Source organism: Salmo trutta, chromosome 17, assembly GCF_901001165.1.
Source record: "Salmo trutta chromosome 17, fSalTru1.1, whole genome shotgun sequence".
NCBI lineage: Eukaryota > Metazoa > Chordata > Actinopteri > Salmoniformes > Salmonidae > Salmo > Salmo trutta.
In genome coordinates, this window is record NC_042973.1 from 20,413,304 (window position 1) to 20,433,742 (window position 20,439).

At 42.2% G+C, this 20,439-nt stretch overlaps 1 protein-coding gene across 5 annotated transcripts in view; it reads right to left on the minus strand.

Annotated features, from left to right (window-relative positions):
• Window positions 1-6,601: 6,601 nt before the first annotated feature.
• The window catches only part of LOC115151829 (serine/threonine-protein phosphatase 6 regulatory subunit 3), a 29,446-nt gene continuing 15,608 nt past the window's right edge, over window positions 6,602-20,439 (minus strand). Inside the window, exons 2-25 of one of the 5 annotated variants that reach the window (XM_029696091.1) lie at window positions 20,132-20,296; window positions 19,789-20,022; window positions 19,386-19,572; window positions 19,128-19,265; window positions 18,975-19,040; window positions 18,780-18,892; window positions 18,544-18,657; window positions 17,812-17,941; window positions 17,295-17,447; window positions 16,917-17,075; window positions 16,774-16,838; window positions 16,464-16,579; window positions 13,413-13,498; window positions 13,166-13,252; window positions 12,792-12,838; window positions 12,013-12,067; window positions 11,583-11,713; window positions 11,329-11,450; window positions 10,987-11,197; window positions 9,850-9,947; window positions 9,582-9,756; window positions 8,129-8,248; window positions 7,895-7,984; window positions 6,602-7,777 (exon numbers count right to left, since the gene is read on the minus strand). In XM_029696091.1, coding sequence (XP_029551951.1) covers window positions 7,729-7,777; window positions 7,895-7,984; window positions 8,129-8,248; window positions 9,582-9,756; window positions 9,850-9,947; window positions 10,987-11,197; window positions 11,329-11,450; window positions 11,583-11,713; window positions 12,013-12,067; window positions 12,792-12,838; window positions 13,166-13,252; window positions 13,413-13,498; window positions 16,464-16,579; window positions 16,774-16,838; window positions 16,917-17,075; window positions 17,295-17,447; window positions 17,812-17,941; window positions 18,544-18,657; window positions 18,780-18,892; window positions 18,975-19,040; window positions 19,128-19,265; window positions 19,386-19,572; window positions 19,789-20,015 — 2,739 coding nt within the window. In that variant the 5' untranslated portion in view covers window positions 20,016-20,022; window positions 20,132-20,296 and the 3' untranslated portion in view covers window positions 6,602-7,728. Of the gene's footprint in view, window positions 7,778-7,894; window positions 7,988-8,128; window positions 8,249-9,581; window positions 9,757-9,849; window positions 9,948-10,986; window positions 11,198-11,328; window positions 11,451-11,582; window positions 11,714-12,012; window positions 12,068-12,791; window positions 12,890-13,165; window positions 13,253-13,412; window positions 13,499-16,463; window positions 16,580-16,773; window positions 16,839-16,916; window positions 17,076-17,294; window positions 17,448-17,811; window positions 17,942-18,543; window positions 18,658-18,779; window positions 18,893-18,974; window positions 19,041-19,127; window positions 19,266-19,385; window positions 19,573-19,788; window positions 20,023-20,131; window positions 20,297-20,439 lie in introns of all 5 variants that reach the window. The other 4 variants (XM_029696090.1, XM_029696089.1, XM_029696088.1 and 1 more) reach the window with 4 other exon arrangements.

Sequence of the window (20,439 nt, forward strand, 5' to 3'; positions counted from 1 at the left end):
CCATACCTCCTCATGCCATTTGCACACACTGTACAGTGGGGGAAAAAAGTATTTGATCCCCTGCTGATTTTGTACGTTTGCCCACTTACAAAGATCAGTCTATAATTTTAATAGTAGTTTTATTTGAACAGTGAGAGACAGAATAACAACAAAACAATCCAGAAAAATGCATGTCAAAAATGTAATAAAATAATTTGCATTTTAATGAGGGAAATAAGTATTTGACCCCTCTGCAAAACATGACTTAGTACTTGGTGGCAAAACCCTTGTTGGCAATCACAGAGGTCAGACGTTTCTTGTAGTTGGCCACCAGGTTTGCACACATTTCAGGAGGGATTTTGTCCCACTCCTCTTTGCAGATCTTCTCCAAGTCATTAAGGTTTCGAGGCTGACGTTTGGCAACTCGAACCTTCAGCTCCCTCCACAGATTTTCTATGGGATTAAGGTCTGGAGACTGGCTAGGCCACTCCAGGACCTTAATGTGCTTCTTCTTGAGCCACTCCTTTGTTGCCTTGGCCGTGTGTTTTGGGTCACTGTCATACTGGAATACCCATCCACGACCCATTTTCAATGCCCTGGCTGAGGGAAGGAGGTTCTCACCCAAGATTTGACGGTACATGGCTCCGTCCATCGTCCCTTTGATGCGGTGAAGTTGTCCTGTCCTCTTAGCAGAAAAACACCCCCAAAGCATAATGTTTCCACCTCCATGTTTGACGGTGGAGATGGTGTTCTTGGGGTCATAGGCAGCATTCCTCTTCCTCCAAACACAGCGAGTTGAGTTGATGTCAAAGAGCTCCATTTCGGTCTCATCTGACCACAACACTTTCACCCAGTTGTCCTCTGAGTCATTCAGATGTTCATTGGCAAACTTCAGACGGGCATGTATATGTATTCTTGAGCAGGGGGACCTTGCGGGCGCTGCAGGATTTCAGTCCTTCACGGCGTAGTGTGTTACCAACTGTTTTCTTGGTGACTATGGTCCCAGCTGCCTTGAGATCATTGACAAGATCCTCCCGTGTAGTTCTGGGCTGATTCCTCACCGTTCTCATGATCATTGCAACTCCACGAGGTGAGATCTTGCATGGAGCCCCAGGCCGAGGGATATCGACAGTTCTTTTGTGTTTCTTCCATTTGCAAATAATCGCACCAAATGTTGTCACCTTCTCACCAAGCTGCTTGGCGATGGTCTTGTAGCCCATTCCAGCTGTGTGTAGGTCTACAATCCTGTCCCTGACATCCTTGTAGAGCTCTTTGGTCTTGGCCATGGTGGAGAGTTTGGAATCTGATTGATTGATTGCTTGTGTGGACAGGTGTCTTTTTTACGGGTAACAAGCTGCAGTTAGGAGCACTCCTCTTGAGTGTGCTCCTAATCTCAGCTCGTTACCTGTATAAAAGACACCTGGGAGCCAGAAATCTTTCTGATTGAGAGGGGGTCAAATACTTGTTTCCCTCATTAAAATGCAAATCAATTTATAAGATTTTTGACATGCGTTTTTCTGGATATTTTTGTTGTTATTCTGTCTCTCACTGTTCAAATAAACCTACCATTAAAATTATAGACTGATCCTTTCTTTGTCAGTGGGCAAACGTACAAAATCAGCAGGGGATCAAATACTTTTTCCCCCCACTGTATATAGACTTTCTTTATTTTTCTATTGTGTTACGCTTGTTTATTCCATGTAACTCTGTGTTGTTGTTTCTGTCACACTGCTTTGCTTTATCTTGGCCAGGTCGCAGTTGTAAATGAGAACTTGTTCTCATCTAGCCTACCTGGTTAAATAAAGGTAAAAAAAAATATATATAAATATATATATATAAATATATATATATATATATATATATATATATATATATATATATATATATATATATATATATATATATATATATATATATATATATATATATATATATATACAGGGATGCAAACTGGTGAGGGCCCAAAAAGGTGACACTTTTTTTTGTTGTTGCACTGAAACATGCAAAAAGTCCATGCTAGGGCGAAATGCAGGTTTTAATTAAACAACAAATAATATGATCTACATGATCAGTCTCAGTGTATAAAATAAAAAGTGGTTAATGTGAACCTAACTCACAGCTAAAAAATGTAAAGAAAGCAATCCAATTTTATGTGTTGCCTAGACTTTACTGCAAATGACACTCAAGTCTTGAGAAAAAAACAATACACTAATATTGCAGTTAGCCATGAAAGCTTTTATAACAGAACGCGTGTGACCACACACACATCTAAATATTGCACTTGGGAAAAAAACATATTAAAGTAGAAATAGAATGAAACAAAGATTCTATTTTTGCTCTATTATAGTGGTCACTATAGTAGATATCGATCAAGTGTACAAGGCTACATGTGTGCAAAAATAACATTCACTGAGTAAAAAATTTAATAATCCCCCCTCACTCACACACAAGTGTTACTGTCAAGTAACACAACAAAAGCAATATTTTTGGGCTACACTGCACATTATTACATTGTACACTTTCTGCCTGTGGTCATCTGTTCTACAATGTGCCAGCAGAGCATGATACCCTTTGTTGGCATAATTGATCTCTTTCAGGCAGAGAGTACACCTGGCATACCCCTTTTTATCCACTGTATTGAAAAAGTGAGAAAGAGGGAAAGTGTGTGGTGTTCCTTTCACCATAGTGGGATCCAGCTTAAGCCAGGCCCAGCTCCAGCTACACTTGATCCCTGAATCCACTTGTTTAACAAGCAATGCCTAATTTTCACCTAATTCTCTCATTCTGAATTAACCACATACTGTAGAGGGAAAACATTAGTTCACAGAGAGTAGTTCGTTTGTTAACTAGTTAACATTTCACACAGATTGCCAGGGTCCAGTAAGCAACTAACCCATTATAACTTGAGGAACGGCAAGGAGTCGTATATCAGTTAACGTTAAAACTATAACGAATTGGTTAGGTTACTAACGTTAGCTCTTCTGATGTTGTTCTGTCTGACTTTATTAGCCAGCTAATTTTAACACAATAAACTCAATTATTTGATCAGTTCAATTGGCTAATGTTGCTCAACATTTCTCTGGCTAGCTAACGGATAATTCGATCCAGCAAGCGAGATACTTAACAATGCTAACAATACTTGTTCCACCACACTTTCTCCCTCACCTCAAACTTTCTATTTGCCAGTTGTTTTTACACTTCATCACCTTCTCACCCCTGTCTCCATGGTCAGGCTTCTCACCTACCTCTTCGATATCGTTCAGGGGACGTTAACTGGCAAATTGATGGCTTTCCACTCTTCTCTGTCTTTCCAGAGTGCGCGCTGAAGCTGCAACTAGCACATTGGTTGTCTCTTATCTCTTCAGTCGCGTGCTGCATTCTGTTATGTGAATGATTGGCTGAGCCTTGGATTCAGCCAGTCTTGCTCCAAACGCGCATCACTCATTCGCTTACAGCCAGTGATCCAAAATGATCCAAAGCTCCCCCCCCAAACTTTTCTCATCAGATCTACACGAATCACATACAGTTGAAGTCAGAAGTTTACATACACCTTAGCCAGATACAAGTAAAATTTCCCTGTTTTAGGATCACCACTTTCTTTTAAGAATGTGAAATGTCAGAATAATAGTCGAATTATTTATTTCGGATTTTATTTCTTTCATCACATTCCAAGTGGGTCAGAAGTTTACATACTCAATTAGTATTTGGTAGCATTGCCTTTAAATTGTTTAACTTGGGTCAAACTTCCCACAATAAGTTGGGTGAATTTTGGCCCATTCCTCCTGACAGAGCTGGTGTAACTGAGTCAGGTTTGTAGGCCTCCTTGCTCGCACACACTTTTTCAGTTCTGCCCACAATGTTTCTATGGGATTGAGGTCAGAGCTTTGTGATGGCCACTCCAATATCTTGACTTTGTTGTCCTTAAGCCATTTTGCCACAACTTTGGAAGTATGCTTGGGGTCATTGTCCATTTGGAAGAACCATTTTCGACCAAGCTTTAACTTCCTGACTGATGTCTTGAGATGTTGCTTCAATATATCCACATAATTTCCCTCTCTCATGATGCCATCTATTTTGTGAAGTGCACCAGTCCCTCCTGCAGCAAAGCACCCCACAACATGATGCTGCCACCCCCGTACTTCACAGTTGGGATGGTATTCTTTGGCTTGCAAGCCTACCCCTTTTTCCTCCAAACATAACGATGGTCATTATGGCAAAACAGTTCTATTTTTGTTTCATCAGACCAGAGGACATTTCTCCAAGAAGTACGATCTTTGTCAGACATGTGCAGTTGCAAACCGTAGTCTGGCTTTTTTATGGCAGTTTTGGAGCAATGGCTTCTTCCTTGCTGAGCGGCCTTTCAGGTTATATCGATATAGGACTCGTTTTACTGTGGATATAGATATTTTTGTACCCGTTTCCTCCAGCATCTTCACAAGGTTTTTTGCTGTTGTTCTGGGATTGATTTGCACTTTTTGCACCAAAGTACATTCATCTCTAGGAGACAGAATGAGTCTCCTTCTTGAGCGGTATGACGGCTGCGTGGTCCCATGGTGTTTATACTTGCGCACTATTGTTTGTACAGATGAACGTGGTACCTTCATGTGTTTGGAAATTGCTCCCAAGGATGAACCAGACTTGTTGAGGTCTACAATTTTTTTTCTGAGGTCTTGGCTGATTTCTTTTGATTTTTCCCATGATGTCAAGCAAAGAGGCACTGAGTTTGAAGGTAGGCCTTGAAATACATCCACAGGTACACCTCCAATTGACTCAAATGATGTCAATTAGCCTATCAGAAGCTTCTAAAGCCATGACATAATTTTCTGGAATTTTCCAAGCTGTTTAAAGGCACAGTCAACTCAGTGTATGTAAACTTCTGACCCCCTGAAATTGCGATGCAGTGAATTATAAGTGAAATAATCTGTCTGTAAACAATTGTTGAACAATTATTTGTATCATGCACAAAGTAGATGTCCTAATCGACTTGCCAAAACTATAGTTTGTTAACAAGAAATTTGTGGTGGTTGAAAAACGAGTTGAAATGACTCCAACCTAAGTGTATGTAAACTTCCGACTTCAACTGTAGGTCACCGATTTTTTTATTAAAAACGGCGAATTTCGCCAAAAGGTGACTAGTTTGCATCCCTGTACATAGCGAGTGTGGGGGAGGGGCTCAGTCTTTTTTTATAGTAATGTATACTTTTTGTTGTTGCTCAATCTGATGCCTAAGCCCCTGGTATAGTCATCTTGGTTTTCATTTGAATTAAAAAAAAAGTATCCCTCACGTTTATAACAATTTCAGACACTGGCAACTTTGTATTCGTAGTCAACTTTGTTGTGAAGTTATCGGCGGTCTAAATCGGCAGTTTAGCGGAGATCTTCAGTGTATAAAGTGACTCGGTAGGGAAAAACGCATTTAACAACCCACTTCACTGTTCTGTGAGTGGTCTGAGGCAGTAGGTAAATAACGTCCGTTTTCAAGTGCAACTTTAGTAGCGATGGCTTTTAATGATGCTCCTACGAAGGTGTTAACGATGAACTTAACCTCAAGATGCTTTTGGAAAACCAGGCCGTCACTGGGAAATACTGCCACCTGCTGAAAACTTTCAGTGCAACATAATCGCATGACAACTAAATGGTCAACATCCTCAGAAAAGTTGCAATAGAACTCAATTTATAATTGTTATGTATAGGTCTTTCTATTGTTTTTACCTCTTCATTCAGTTAGATTATGTTAACATTTTTATTTTCACTCAACTTGGTATAGGTACAGCAAACAACCACTCTTAATTGTGCCTTTTAAGGTGAAGTTGACTGTCTCAGAATTTCTGAGATTGGACAGTGCTCCCAATCTGAGACGTGCAGCTCAGAGGACTGGTGGGTGTTTCTTAAAACAGATCCCTAGGTTGATTATGTGGTGCCCCTGCTTTCTTCTGAACCTAGAATTTCACACATTCTGACCTAGCCCTTGAGGAGTGTTTCAAGTGGGCTTTATATAATTTATTTTTTAAGTACACAGACCAACAACACTAGCTTTACACGTATTGTAAGTTAACTGACAGACTCTCCTCCCCTCTCCCTGCTTCATTTAGACATGTTTGTTTAGTCACATACAGCGGATAACTGTAGTGAAATGTGTTTTACAGGGTCAGCCATAGTAGTAGTGCGCCCCTGAAGCGAATTAGGGTTAAGTGCACAGACAGATTTTTCCACCTTGTCGGCTCGGGTATTTGAACCAGCAACTTTTTGGTAACTGGCCAAATGCTTGAACCACTATGCTACCTGCTGCGTGGTAGATCAGGGCTGCTGAGAACAGTTTAAGTAAATGTAATGAACTAAATCTTATATTAATTCATATTTAACTCTGACCTATTTCACAAGGAGGCGTGAGAGGATGTAGAAGTTGAGCAATACTCTTGGTGAATTTACCATTGAATAACCTTGGAAGCAAGTTGAGACAAGTCACAAGTAGTAATTACAGTAAGACATCAGGAGTCTCCTGACAGGAGATTGACTATGGGCACTGTTTGATTAATGTCATTTTAGGAGTAATTATCTTGAGATTAGCACAATACAAGGTGAAATGTAATATCAGAGAAAATAGGGTAGAAAAGAGCTTATATAGTTTATCCCTTTCCCATTGCTGGCACAGATACCTTTTTATTAAAAAAAAGAATCAATGGTTGATGCATGATTGAAGCAATACCAAGAATATGCATTACATCCCCATCATTTTGCAGGTAGAAAGGTTGACTTGAGTGATACGGGAAAAGTTTGAAAATGGGACCCATTTACCACGAGCCTTCTGACAGTGTTAACACTCACTAGCTACATGCAACTGGAAACCATCTTCTACAGTTATTCATCTTGGGGTTTGTACAGTTTAATGTTGTCAAGGGGGAGAGAACATGGGTGTATTCATTACACAATCTGTTTACTTAAGAACCAAAACAGATTAAAATTAGTTTCTATTGGACAAATTCAGGTAGGTCTCTCGCCGTTCCGTTAAGAAATGCTTAATTTTTTTAAATGTCTTGCAACAGAATCTGCGGAATGCATACACCCCATGTGTACGGCTCTTAGTATCATCTACCTTAATAATAAATTAAAAACTATACCAAAGGTTTTCAAATCTTGCTCATGTTGAAAGGACACAAGAAACATTTACAAAGTAATACCTGTGGCAAAATAAACTTTGAATATTTAAAATCATTCTGAATCTTTACTAACAAGCGTACTGACAAATAGACCAACATTGGTTTCCAATTAACATTTCATGGCAGCTATTGTATTTAGTTGGAAATTAAATTTTTTGATTTTGTGCAGGAGGAAACCCTATCAAAAACAGCTTTTGGTCACACTAAGTGTTCCAATTGGTATATTTCAGTTATTAATCTTCTGTTACTGTATACATATTTTTTTATAAAATATTTTATTCATACAATCATTTTAACTATATCAACATTACTATTTAACTTTGAGTGGCAAGATAGACAGAACCTCATAAGAACAATAGTATATAAACGAATGCAAAAAAAAAAAAAAAAAAATTCTGAATCCATTACATTTCGCTCTTCATTCAGTTCCAACTTTCTGTACAACTGTCTGTAATAGCCTATTATGAATATTGCTGGTCCTGATCTGGTGAAGTTAGTGCAGCAGCAGCTCTGACTGGGCTTGCACTGCCCTCTACTGGTTATCCAGGCAGAGAGCTGTGAGTTGCAGGAACAGGCTGGCAGGAACCACATATCACACCGGGCCGTTCACAGCTGCCTCTGAGGTCACGCTCTGCTGTGTTCTGTAGGGGTGCAGAAAGAGAGGCTACAATGTAACATACTGGATGACTACACTAGTTATAAGACATGCCAGACTGTGGAAATCCGCAGCACAACCTTTAATTCTAGCTGCCACTTACTTGGCTTTGTCCATTGCTGTTCCTTCTTCTAGAGGACCATTAACAGCATCACTGGAGACTTTAGATTTTTCTGTATCTGAATGTTTTGCACTGCTGAAAGGGAGGAAATTAGAGGAACTCATGAGCTGCTGGTGGACAATTAGAACAGGTACAACAGCATGTCTGAAAACAGCTCACTAGTGCTAGACCATTCCAGTGAAGGTATGAGTTCACAGCATGGTCATGGAGCCAGACCTTGGTTTCAGACAGTTGCTGGCAGGCTGGACTGATGCAGACACACCCTTCTCTGGTGTTCTACTCTCCCCCACAGTGTACTTCGCAGATGTGTCCTCTGAGGTAGACTTCTCATCCTCACTGCAGAGGAAAGGAACACATTTACAGAGCTCTTGCCATTTCTAAATATACAGACCCCCCCCCGTTAAGACAATGGCCAGAAAAGACTGACGCATGCAGAATGGGCCAGAAAGACCACAAAGCGATGGGGTAAACAAATGTGTTGAAATGTGGTTGGCAGTTAAAAAATGGATGCAAGGATCATAATGTACACTAAATGGAAAGCAGCAGCAAATTCTCTGACCATCCACTTACAGGAGTTTACCTCTTTTTAAGAGTGAGCTTGCTTTGAGGAGCAGAGCATGGGGTGATTATGACCGTTTTAGAAACTCACTGAATGGATCAAACATGTCAGCCATCAGTCTTGCTTTTTGTCATTAAACCACCGTGATTACTATGCAAAACTAACACGCACCAGGACATTATGTATTTGGGTCCTACAGCCAATGTTATATAATCATTGACGAGGCGGTCATGTAAGGTAGGCTATTTAATTTAACCAGGCAAGTCAATTTAGAACGAATTCACAATGATCTGGCAAAGTTAAGTGTATTCACTAAAAACAACTACCTAGATGGCATTTTGAAGGTCTTTGATTTTTAAAAATGAAGCTAATTTCAAGTAGAGCCGAGTTTTGCATGATAACAGGACAACTGCTAGTCTAGGACTCATCTCTCCAGTTTATTCCAGCCACCTCAATGCCATGTGCTGCAAACTGAAGCCAATGAGATACCAGCACAGTGAGGGGTGGATACATAATGAAGACTGCTTTTGCCAATCCACACCACAAAGAGAAAATGGCCAATTCAGGATTAGCCACTGCCAGGCTTTCTGAGGGCCAACGGCCATTTCATGACATCATTGACGACGAGCGCCAACCAAATCATTACATCGGAGATAGACATGCAAATGGAGATGGCAAAATAATTAATCATTTCAAAAAATTAAATAAACTCAGTGGCTGACATGAAAACAAGACACAGCAGACATCTGCCCCCCGACTGGCTGTACATACCGATAAGATTTCAACACTCTGAAGCCACACGCACACCAGAGAGAAAGAGGAAGCTCATGTTGTAAGTGTTGCAGTTAAAGTGAAGGACAGTTTCTCAAACAACAAAAGGACAGCAATGTAGGTTGGGAAGATTTGGTGATACGTAAATGGTACATAGATATTTATACAAGTCAACTGGAGTGTCCCTGCTTTGCCTGGCTGGAAATCACCCAGTGTAGGGAGAAAACTTGGCAAGGCACAGAGGTCAATTCCACATGCACTGTGAGGTGAATGGCTGTGTTTTAAGGGAAGGATTGGTGATAGGGGGAAAGGGGTATGGTGTGTTATCAGAAGCCTTACCTCTTGAAAACAGCAGTTTCAGTTTTGGCATCTACAGTAAGGCTAACTGTCTCCTTCATGGATCCATTGGTGACTGTCTCAGTGGTGACAGTCTCCTCCGCATCCGAGGCTCCGGCTTTCCTTCCAGGGTAGCTGGCTGGCTGGGCTGCCTCGTCCCCTGGCCACAGGTCAGAAACTGGGACATCACACAGGGATAGCATCATTACACAGTGATCAATGAGTAAGAAGTAAAATGCTTATTCCTGTATGGCACTGTGGCAAAGCTCACCTTCAGGCTGCATTGGTGCGTTGACACCCAAGGGGTCCCCTGTCCCTATGCAGGTCTCCATCGCTACTGGGGAATTGTTCCTCAAAGGATCTTTGGGGCTGGAAGATCAAAAGTAAAAAAGGTCTTTAAATTTGTCCTCCTAAAATAGCCAATTTCAAGTATAAGATGCATGGAAAGGCAAGGGAATAAACTGACCACCAGTCCCCACCATCCTTATTCAAACTACACAACCAAAAGTATGTGGACACCTGCTCGTCAAACATCTCTTTCCAAACAATATGGGCATTAATATCGAGTTGGTCCCCCCTTTGCTGCTATAACAAACTCCACTCTTCTGGAAGGCTTTCCACTAGATGTTGGAACATTGTTGCAGGGACTTGCTTCCATTCAGCCACAAGAGCATTAGCAAGGACGGGCACTGATTTCATGCTATTAGGCCTGGCTCGCAGTCGGCGTTCCAATTCATCCCAAAGGTGTTTGATGGGGTTGAGTTCAGGGCTCTGTGCTGGCCATTCTTCAACACCGATCGACAAACCATTTCTGTATGGACCTCACTTTGTCATGCTGGAACAGGAAACGGCCTTCCCCAAACTGTTGCCACAAAGTTGGAAGCACAGAATCGTCTAGAATGTCATTGTATGCTGTAGCGTTAAGATTGGAACTCGGTAGTGAGTGTTGCAACTGGGGAGACTATTTTTAAGCGCTTCAGCACTCAGTGGTCTCGTTCTGTGAGCTTGTGTGGCCTACCACTTCGCGGCTGAGCCTTTGTTGCTCCTAGACGTTTCCACTTCACAATAACAGCACTTACAGTGGACCGGGGTAGCTCTAGCAAGGCAGACATTTGATAAACTGACTCGTTGAAAAGGTGGCTATGAGAGTGCCATGTTGAAATTCACTGAGCTCTTCAGTAAGGCCATTCTACTGCCAATGTTTGTATATGGAGATTGCATGACTGTGTGCTCGATTTTATACACCTGTCAGCAACGGGTGTAGCTGAAATAGCCAAATCCACTAATTTGAAGGGGTATCCAAATATTTGTATATAGCATGTACATGGGAGGATAACAATATGAAAATGTGTGTGGCAATCGTGCTACATAAGGTATTGGGACTGAGGCTGGTGGAATGAACCCTTACCTGACTGGTGAGAAGTTGCTAGAGAAGTCTGCCCAGCCCGTGGCTGTGTCAGGGGAAGCATTGGGGGAGCTCCAGCCAGCAGATTCTGGTAGGACCGCAGGGGAGGAAGGGGAGGCTGTGGCAGTGGTGGTGGCTGGGGCAGGTGCTCCGATCGACGTAGAACTCCCAGTGTCCATGGGTATGTCGTCAAAGTTAGCTGTCCACATAGGCCCTGAAACGACAGGGCAGCCGTCACAAAAAAGCCAGCCAAGACATATCATGCAGCATTTTCTTGAGGAGATCACACCAGACAGACCTACCTAACCACCAACCCAACCGTGTCAGTCCGGGACAATCACTCACCCTCACCCGTGTCCACCTCCATTCTGTCATCAGAGCTGGCATTGTTAGGCTCAAAGGGATCACGTTTCACATCCTCCTCCTCAGAGTCTGTGCTCTCCTCACTATCTGTACTGCCAGAGCTCCTAATGGTTCGAGTCACAAAATGGACAGAAGTCATTAAAATAATCAGCAGGTGCCTTGAATAGGCCTCAGAAGGTAAGACGTTAGTCATTTCAGATATTTAATTTACATATGGCCAAAAGGCACTGCCGTACCGAGGACATCTCTGAGCTTCTGGTGCGAAAGTGACATCTTTCTCATCCCAGATGTCCTCCTCATCAGAGCCTGCATCTTCAAACTGCTGGATCTTCTCCTTACAGCAGGCCTCAAACAGAGCTATATTTGCCTGAAAGACAACACCAGTACCAGGGTAAAGCACAAGATACACAAAAATATATGCTGTGTTGCTTCCACTTCATTTACTGTACATGGGGGAAATAAACTAAGAAAATAAGTATGTACACCTTTTTCATATTCATACATCAGCATTGGCTAATAGTATGTACAGCATTATAAAAATGGTAAACTTCAATGTTTTGGGAGTTAGTGTAGCAGTTTTATGTTTACTACATCTAGCCTAGAGCACAGTTGGAAAGGACAATCATTTCTATATAATTGTATAATACATTACATTAAAATACTTACACTTTCATTTGTATTCAAGGAAAAATTGATGTCTGATATTCTATCAAAGGGAATACTGAAATGTTAAAGAAAAGAGTTTAGTTTAGTTATATTAGTGAGACAATGACTTTGCAAAATGGCTTCAGGACACCTCCCTACAGAGGCCCAGTAACAGGTAGAAGGACAATGATGGCACACTAACTCACATTAAAAACAGCTTTTGCAGAAACCCCACCAGCCATTCCCAGCTGGTCATTCTCCACAGGAACCCAAACACCAGCAGATGCCCACATAACAACAAGACCCAGACAGCAGTGGCACAAAGGAGGGCAGAAGTGTGCTACTTGCTCCAAACTAAACTGAATTTTGCAATTAAAGTTACTGTCTAGACTCTGGTCCACGCAAACCACCAGTCTATTGACAGTGACAAGCATTTTTAACTTTACAGTCATGTATCCAATTTAATGGTAGACCTGTATAATAACAGCTAGTTAAATGGAATCAAAGAAATTTGACTCGTGTGTTGCCGAATTCAAACTGGCATCCAATTTAGCTACAGCTTTATTTCGCCACACTAGAGATATCACTATCCAAACAGTGGCATATTATTTTCATATGTAGATGTTAAATTGCAAACATGTAACCTAAACCTTGTACAGAGAAAGAAACTGGTTTGCAGTCCTTTGTTATGTTAAACAGATAATATATTAGAGCTCTAGTCTCCCCAAACCCTTATTAAAAAACCCCAACCAATGTAATGGTAGGTTATGAACAAAACATCATGCAGGATCAGTACTCACTCCACGACATCATCCTGATCGGCAAACTCTTCGTCATTGAAGCCAAACTGCTCAATAAAATTGGACGTCATTTGTTGCATCTGATAATCAGAAAAGGCCTGGCAAACCCAGGACCAACGATAATGATATAGTCTTGGCACTACAAAATTCTTCAAGTTCTACAATTCAAAACAATTGGCTAATACTGTAGCTATTGGTTAATAGTTAAGATTAAGAGCACATGCATACTTACATGTTTAATGTTAGTTTTTAAATCATATATCAGTACTACTACAAGACATAAGTCCAGTATAATAATGTTATCAACAATTACAAACACTATAAATATGCAGATTTAGCCGTGCGTCTACAGTCTCATCCAGTTACAGACTTACCTGTTGTAGAGAGGAATCCTGGTGGAATCCGCTGTCCTTGAAGTCTACCTCATCATCACTGGATGAGTGAATATGGTGTGTGTTCACCTAGGGGACAATGCAAACAACCTTATTACTAAGAGGACAAACATTAGACCACCTTCAAACAGCTTTGGCACTACTGGCACCTCAACTTCCAGTGTAAATACTCTGTGTACTTTGCAAACATATTTTGGCATCGAGTAACAGGTGTCTGGATCAGACTTACAAGGTCTACAGTGTTTCTCTTGTTTGTGTCAGCTAGCTGACCAGAAGTGAAGGCCTCCCATCTCTCTTTGTCGTCCTCTGTGAGCTCTGAAATAAACACAAATCAAAACTAATGTTAGTCACATGCGCCGAATACAACAGGTGTAGACCGTACAGTGAAATGTTTACTTATGAGCCCCTAACTAACAATGCAGTTATAAAACAACATAAGAAATAAAAGTAACAAGTAATTAAAGAGCAGCAGTAAAACAACAATAGCAAGACTACACACAGGGGGGTACCGGTAGAGAGTCAATGTAATATGTACATGTAGGTAGAGTTATTAAAATGACTATGCATAGATGATAACAGAGTAGCAGCGGTGTAAAAGAGGGGGAGAGGGGGTTCTCTCGATGGTGCAGCTGGGGAACCTTTTGAGGATCTGAGGACCCATGACAAATCTTTTCAGTTTCCTGAGGGGGAATAGGTTTAGTCATGCCCTCTTCACGACTGTCTTGTTGTGCTTGGACAATGTTAGTTTGTTGGTGACGTGGACACCAAGGAACTAGAAGCTCTCAACCTGCTTCCACTGCAGCCGAGTCGATGAGAATGGGGGCGTGCTTGGTCCTCTTTTTCCTGTAGTCCACAATAATCTCCTTTGTCTTGATCACACAGAGGGAGAGGTTGTTGTCCTGTCACCACACAGCCAGGTCTCGACCCCCTCCCTATAGCCTGTCTTGTCATTGATCAGGCCTACCACTTGTGTCATCTGCAAACTTAATGATGGTGTTGGAGTTGTGCAGTCATGAGTGAACGGGGAGTACAGGAGGGGACTGAGCACGCACCCAAGGGGCCCGTGTTGAGGATGTGTTGTTACCTACCCTTAACACCTGGGGGCGGCCCGTCAGAAAGTCCAGGACCTAGTTGCAGAGGGAGGTGTTTAGTCCCAGGGTCCTTAGCTTATTGATGAGCTTTGAGGGCACTATGGTGTTGAACGCTGAGCTGTAGTCAATGAATAGCATTCTCACATAGGTGTTCCTTTTGTCTAGGTGTGAAAGTGCAGTGTGGAGTGCAATAGAGACTGCATCATCTGTGGATCTGTTGGGGCGGTATGCAAATTGGAGTGGGTCTAGGGTTTCTGGGATAATGGTGTTGACGTGAGCCATGACCAGCCTTTCAAAGCACTTCATGGCTACAGATGTGAGTGCTACGGGTCGGTAGTCATTTAGGCAGGTGACCTTAGTGCCTGTGCCAAGAACACTATGGTGGTCTGCTTAAAACATGTTGGTATTACAGACTCAGACTGGGAGAGGTTGAAAATGTCAGTAAAGACACTTGCCAGTTGGTCAGCGCATGCTCGCAGTATACATCCTGGTAATCCGTCTGGCCCTGCGGCCTTGTGAATGTTGACCTGTTTAAAGGTCTTACGCACATCGGCTGCGGAGAGCGTGATCACAGTCTTCCGGAACAGCTGGTGCTCTCATGCATGTTTTAGTGTTACTTGCCTCAAAGCGAGCATAGAAGTAGTTTAGATCGTCTGGAAGGCTTGTGTCACTGGGCAGCTCTCGGCTGTGCTTCCCTTTGTAGTCTGTATTGGTTTGCAATACCTGCCACATCCGATGAGCGTCAGAGCCAGTGTAGTACAACTCGATCGTCGTCTTGTATTGACTCTTTGCCTGTTTGATGGTTCATCGGAGGGCATAGCAGGATTTCTTATAAGCTTCTGGGTTAGAGTCCCGCTCCTTGAAAGCAGCAGCTCTAGCCTTTAGCTCAGTGCGGATGTTGCCTGTAATCCACGGCTTCTGGTTGGGGTATGTATGTAATGTCAATGTGGGGACAGCGTCATCGATGCACTTATTGATGAAGCCAGTGACTGATGTGGTGTACTCAATGCCAACGGAGGAATCCCGGAACATATTCCAGTCTGTGCTAGCAAAACAGTCCTGTAGCTTAGCATCTGCTTCATTTGACCCCATTTTTATTAATCTAGTCACTGGTGCTCCCTGCTTTAATTTTTGCTTGTAAGCAGGAATCAGGAGGATAGAATTATGGTCAGATTTGCCAAATGGAGGGAGAGCTTTGTATGCGTCTCTGTGTGTGGAGTAAAGGTGGTCCAGAGTTTGTTTTTCCTCTGGTTGCACATTTAACATGCTGATAGAAATTTGGTAAAACGGATTTAAGTTTCCCTGCATTAAAGTCCCCGGCTTCTAGGAGCGCCGCCTCTGGGTGAGAGTTCTCTTGTTTGCTAAAGGTGGAATACAGCTTATTCAATGCTGTCTTATTGCCAGTCTCTGACTGTGGTGGTATGTAAACAGCTACGGAAAATACAGATAAACTCTAGGTAGATAGTTTGGTCTAAAGCGTATCATGAGATACTCTACCTCAGGCGTGCAATAGCTCGAGACTTCCTTAGATATCGTGCACCAGCTGTTATTTACAAAAATACTTAGTCCGCCGCCCCTTGTCTTACCAGACGCCACTGTTCTATCCTGCCAGTTCAGCGTATAACCAGCTAGCTGTATGTTGATAGTGTCGTTATTCAGCCACGTCTCCGTGAAGCATTATATATTACAGTTTTGAATGTCCCGTTGGTAGATTAATCTTTCGCGTAGGTAATTTATTTTTTGGTCCAAAGATTGCACGTTTGCTAGCAGAATGGAAGGCAGTGGGGTTTTATTCGATCGCCTACGAATTCGCCGAAGGTAGCCCGTCCTCCGGCCCCTTTTCCTCCGCCTCTTCACGTAAATCACATGGATCTGGGCCTGTTTCCGAGAAAGCAGTATATTGTTTGTGTCGGGCTTGTCAGACTCATTAAAAGGGAAAAAAACCATTCTGCCGGTCCGTGGTGAGTAATCGCAGTCCTGATGTCCAGAAGTTATTTTCAGTCATAAGAGACGGTAGCGGAAACATTATATACAAAATACGTAAAAAAATAAGTTGCAAATAAACAAACAAAAAAAAAATTGGTTGGGGGCACGTAAAAATGTCAGCTTTCTTCTCCAGCGCTATTTTGTATGAGCCCCACATATAAATAACACAAGATTAGACTATTCCATTCTCAAAGCCCACTCACCTGAGATGAGCTGCTGTATCTTCGCACCATTGGGGCCCTTGTCGCTGTTGTGCACAATTGAGTTGGCTATTCTGGTCAAGTGCCCCATGTAGCCCCGTCTACGTCCACCCTCACCCCTGAAACAGGAAAAACACTTATTGAAGCCTATAGGAACATTATGGTGACATTTCTTACACTACACTGAGCCTTAAGGGTAAAAACCAAACAGCTCAAGAGAGTTTGCATATTATTCTAAGTCCAGTGGTCTAGTAACAGCATTATTGTCTAAATTCATAGTGGAATGAGAAAAAAAAGACATAACAGTACTTACTGCTCCTTCTCATTGGAGCTCCATGCATCAAGAATTCTCTGTATAAACTGGCACTTCTGAAACAGCTAAAACACAGAGCAAAAAGCAGTTCATTGACTTTTCTGACATGAATGCCATCGATGTAAAGGGTGATAAATCCTCACGTGTTTGATGAGGTGACTTTCTCTGACAGGCTCTTGGTCCTGATCTCTGTTGATTTCGGGGTTTTCACTTTGGGCTGGGGGCATTGCTAGGATCATCGCAGTGCAGATTTCAACTTGTATATGCAGGAAGTTATTCCATATATATTTGAAGTACATGTCCTGAGAATAAATGGAGAGAAAGATTGCCATTAATTACACATCCTAAATCCAGTTGTTGAAATGCACATCATTCCTGTTGACCTTGGTTATGAGGGGGTAGTAAGGGAACCAGTGTCATAAAAGAAAGTGAAAACAGCATTAAGTCTAGATCCTGGTGCTGGTTTTGGTAGGAAAAACTAGTACCTCAAAACAAGTAAAATACACAGACAGGCAACTTACAAGTATGACTCCTAGAGTGTTGAGGTTGATCAGCTCCATGTTGATGATATGAGTGTTGGTCTGCAGGAGGCTGGCCACAAGACGGACCACGCTCAACCGGGTGTTGCCCACTGGGGGGTCCAGCACGCCCCATGTGGTTTTCATGATATTCTTCTGCAAATGTGGGGATGAAAGGAACAATCAGGCTCTCGTTCAGTCTATATTCATTTAACTTGGTAACGCAAATAAAACCACCATTGGAGCGCACTTGTAGAGTAAACTAGAAGAAGGACCACCCACTGAAGATAAATATGACTCAAAGTTGAACAAAGATTGAGATAGCAGGATCACAAAAAAAAGAAATCTAAGACAGAAATGTAGTTGAAGTTTATTGAAAATATTGTGGTAGTTATATTTCGGTCAAGTGGATAGCAAGGAGGACAACCTACTCTAATGAGCTTACTAATCTAAGAAATGTGTGCACTTTTTACTGTGTGTGTGTGTGTGTGTGTAACACTATAGGTATGTAAAGTATTACCTTTGGGGGTTCCAGCAGCAGTTGATGGAAGTCTTTGAGCCTGGGCCTGACAGCCTCCAGAATGCTCTGATTGACTGAGAAGGATGGGTGGCTCATACCAGGGGGACAGATCTCCAAATGGCCTTCAAACCTGTACATGACAAAAAGTATTTAGTATTTTATTAGAATCCCCATTATCTACTGCTAAAGCCGCAGCTACTCTTCCTGGGGTCCACATAAAACACATTAATAGACAAGTGCATCACAAGGACAGAACTATATGCATTTAAAATACACGATTTCATACATTTATGCCTTCATAACAAATGTGATTCATAGACACTACTGAATGCAAGTGCAACACACAAAAATGGAAATGCAATAAGGAGGTGCGTTGTCAAACCGGCAGACACGTCTCGTTAAATTCCCGACATGAATAAAGCCACCTTGTTTCTATAGTAACTGCCCATAAATGGGTCTCCAGGGGTATTATAGACTTTACAGTTATCACCCGCAATGTGTTTCCTGAGGTAACATGTAATCTCTTAAACTTGCAAGCCTTTTGTTACAGTTACCACCTGCTATGGGTATCATTAGGTAAAATGCAACATTCATGAACATGCAGAAATAACCAGGGCTTGATCAAAAGAGCAGCATATCAGACAAGTCTAACAACTCAACACTAATAGTATCTTAAAACACTATACCACACAACCAAACCATTAAACCCAAAACGGGACATTGTGAACTTACGCTGGTCTTCGTGTCTCAAAGAGTGTCAGGAGAATCTGAATTACACTGACTATGGCAGAGTCATTTTTCTCTTTGTCAAAGATGTTGGATAGCAACTGCTCCACAGTCTCTTGTCTGAGAAAGGGGAGGGGGATAAAATATCATGCTTTTGCCAGGACAATAAAGTAATACATTGGATATCATGATAGCAACAAGTTTTCTTCGCTGAAAGAATCAAGCAGAGGTTGTTGATTTACTTTTCCAGTGTGGCCAGTAAGGGGTCGGGCTCAGAGCAGCCCTGCACTTGGAACATCTGATCTCTGCTGAGGCGGATGATTTCACACAGAGACTGGGATGCGTTGGAGTGCCTCTGCATGAGGAGAGAGAGACTTGTAAAGATACTGTCTGAAGAAACAGTACTCCAAACAAATGGTTAATGAAATGTAACTTACATCCTCATCCTGAGAAGGTTGGACCATATCAACAAGCCTCTGGATCACCTTCTCCTCATTCAGCCACTGTGGGTGAATAAGTTACAGGTTGATAATGATTGATCATTAAGAAAATGGACAGAAACTTCAAAACTAAGAAACTCCAACACTCACATTTAAGACATCTTGTCTGAGCTGCTGTGGTTCAATGCAGGTCAGCATTCTGAGCAGCAAGTCCATGATGGCGGAGGTCCCTATGTGTTTAATCATTAAGTCCACAAAGTCTTCCCTCTTCCGCAGAAACTCCACAATCTACAAGAGAGAGTTTGTTTAGAAGACACTCTTCTCCTCAAGCTTTAACAAGACACTGCAGCATGTCATAAACTCTTCAAAATCACACTGATTATGACTTGTGGTCTGTTCTGATCTCACCTGTTCTGGTTTCCTGCCGATGAGGATGCTAAGGACCTTGCTGAAGAAGCTGGCCAGTAAAGGGTTGAGTGGAGATTCCCTTTGCAAAAATCCATAAAGTTTCATCAGCAAACTTTCATCTTCTCCCAGTCTGTCATTGATCTGTCCAACGTCCGAGGTAAGGAGTTCACACGATATGTTGGGGTACCTGCAATTAGCGCAAATACAACATTTGGTGATTTACCCAGTACAGCTGGCCAACCACACAAAACACAAAGTTCCTGTCTAATTGACAGCTTAGCAAGTCATGCTTGCCCCCTTGGGGTTGTAAGGGTATTCCCTTATGACGTAAACACACGAACGCAAGGGAAGCTGAAAGAAATTCAGAATCATTCTCAAAACCGTGTGTGTGAATCTCACTCACTTGTACTTGATCTTCTCCTCTACGTCATCACTTGGCTCCTGTGTGATGTAGGTGACCAGGTCCACCATGCACTGAGGCCGCACCAAGAAGTCCACCAGCTTGTGGTTCTGGGCCTTGCACTCCTGCAGGACATCCTCCTCGTCCATCACCTCAGTCAGAGTCACATCCTCCTTCTCCAGGAGGGTGTCAATGTGAGACGTTGTGTGTAGATCAAACTTCCAAAACATGATGCTTCTGCAAGGAAGGAAAATGGTCATAAGGCAAATGGGAAAACACTCAGTGACTAAAAGGACACGGCACGGGTTGAGATGAGGTAGTCAAACCGATAGCTTCACAAACGTACCTGACTGGGGTAGAGTCCGTCCAGAGGTTAAAAATAAAATAATGCTTGTGCTCTTTGGGAGTTCTGGCCCATTACAGGCTTTACAGGCAGCAGTGACGAGAGACCTTTGGACACAGGACACATGCAGCAGAACGACCACCTCGGCCTCAACAGATCAACGCACACCTGAAAGAAAGAACAGAATTTAGCCATCAGAGCATATTACTCCCTGCACTGGAAACAACTTTTGTTATTTACTATGTGAGATCTATTATGTTAAATATTAAGTTCTACTGAAACAAGTAGCAATTTAAGCTATGTTAATTTTG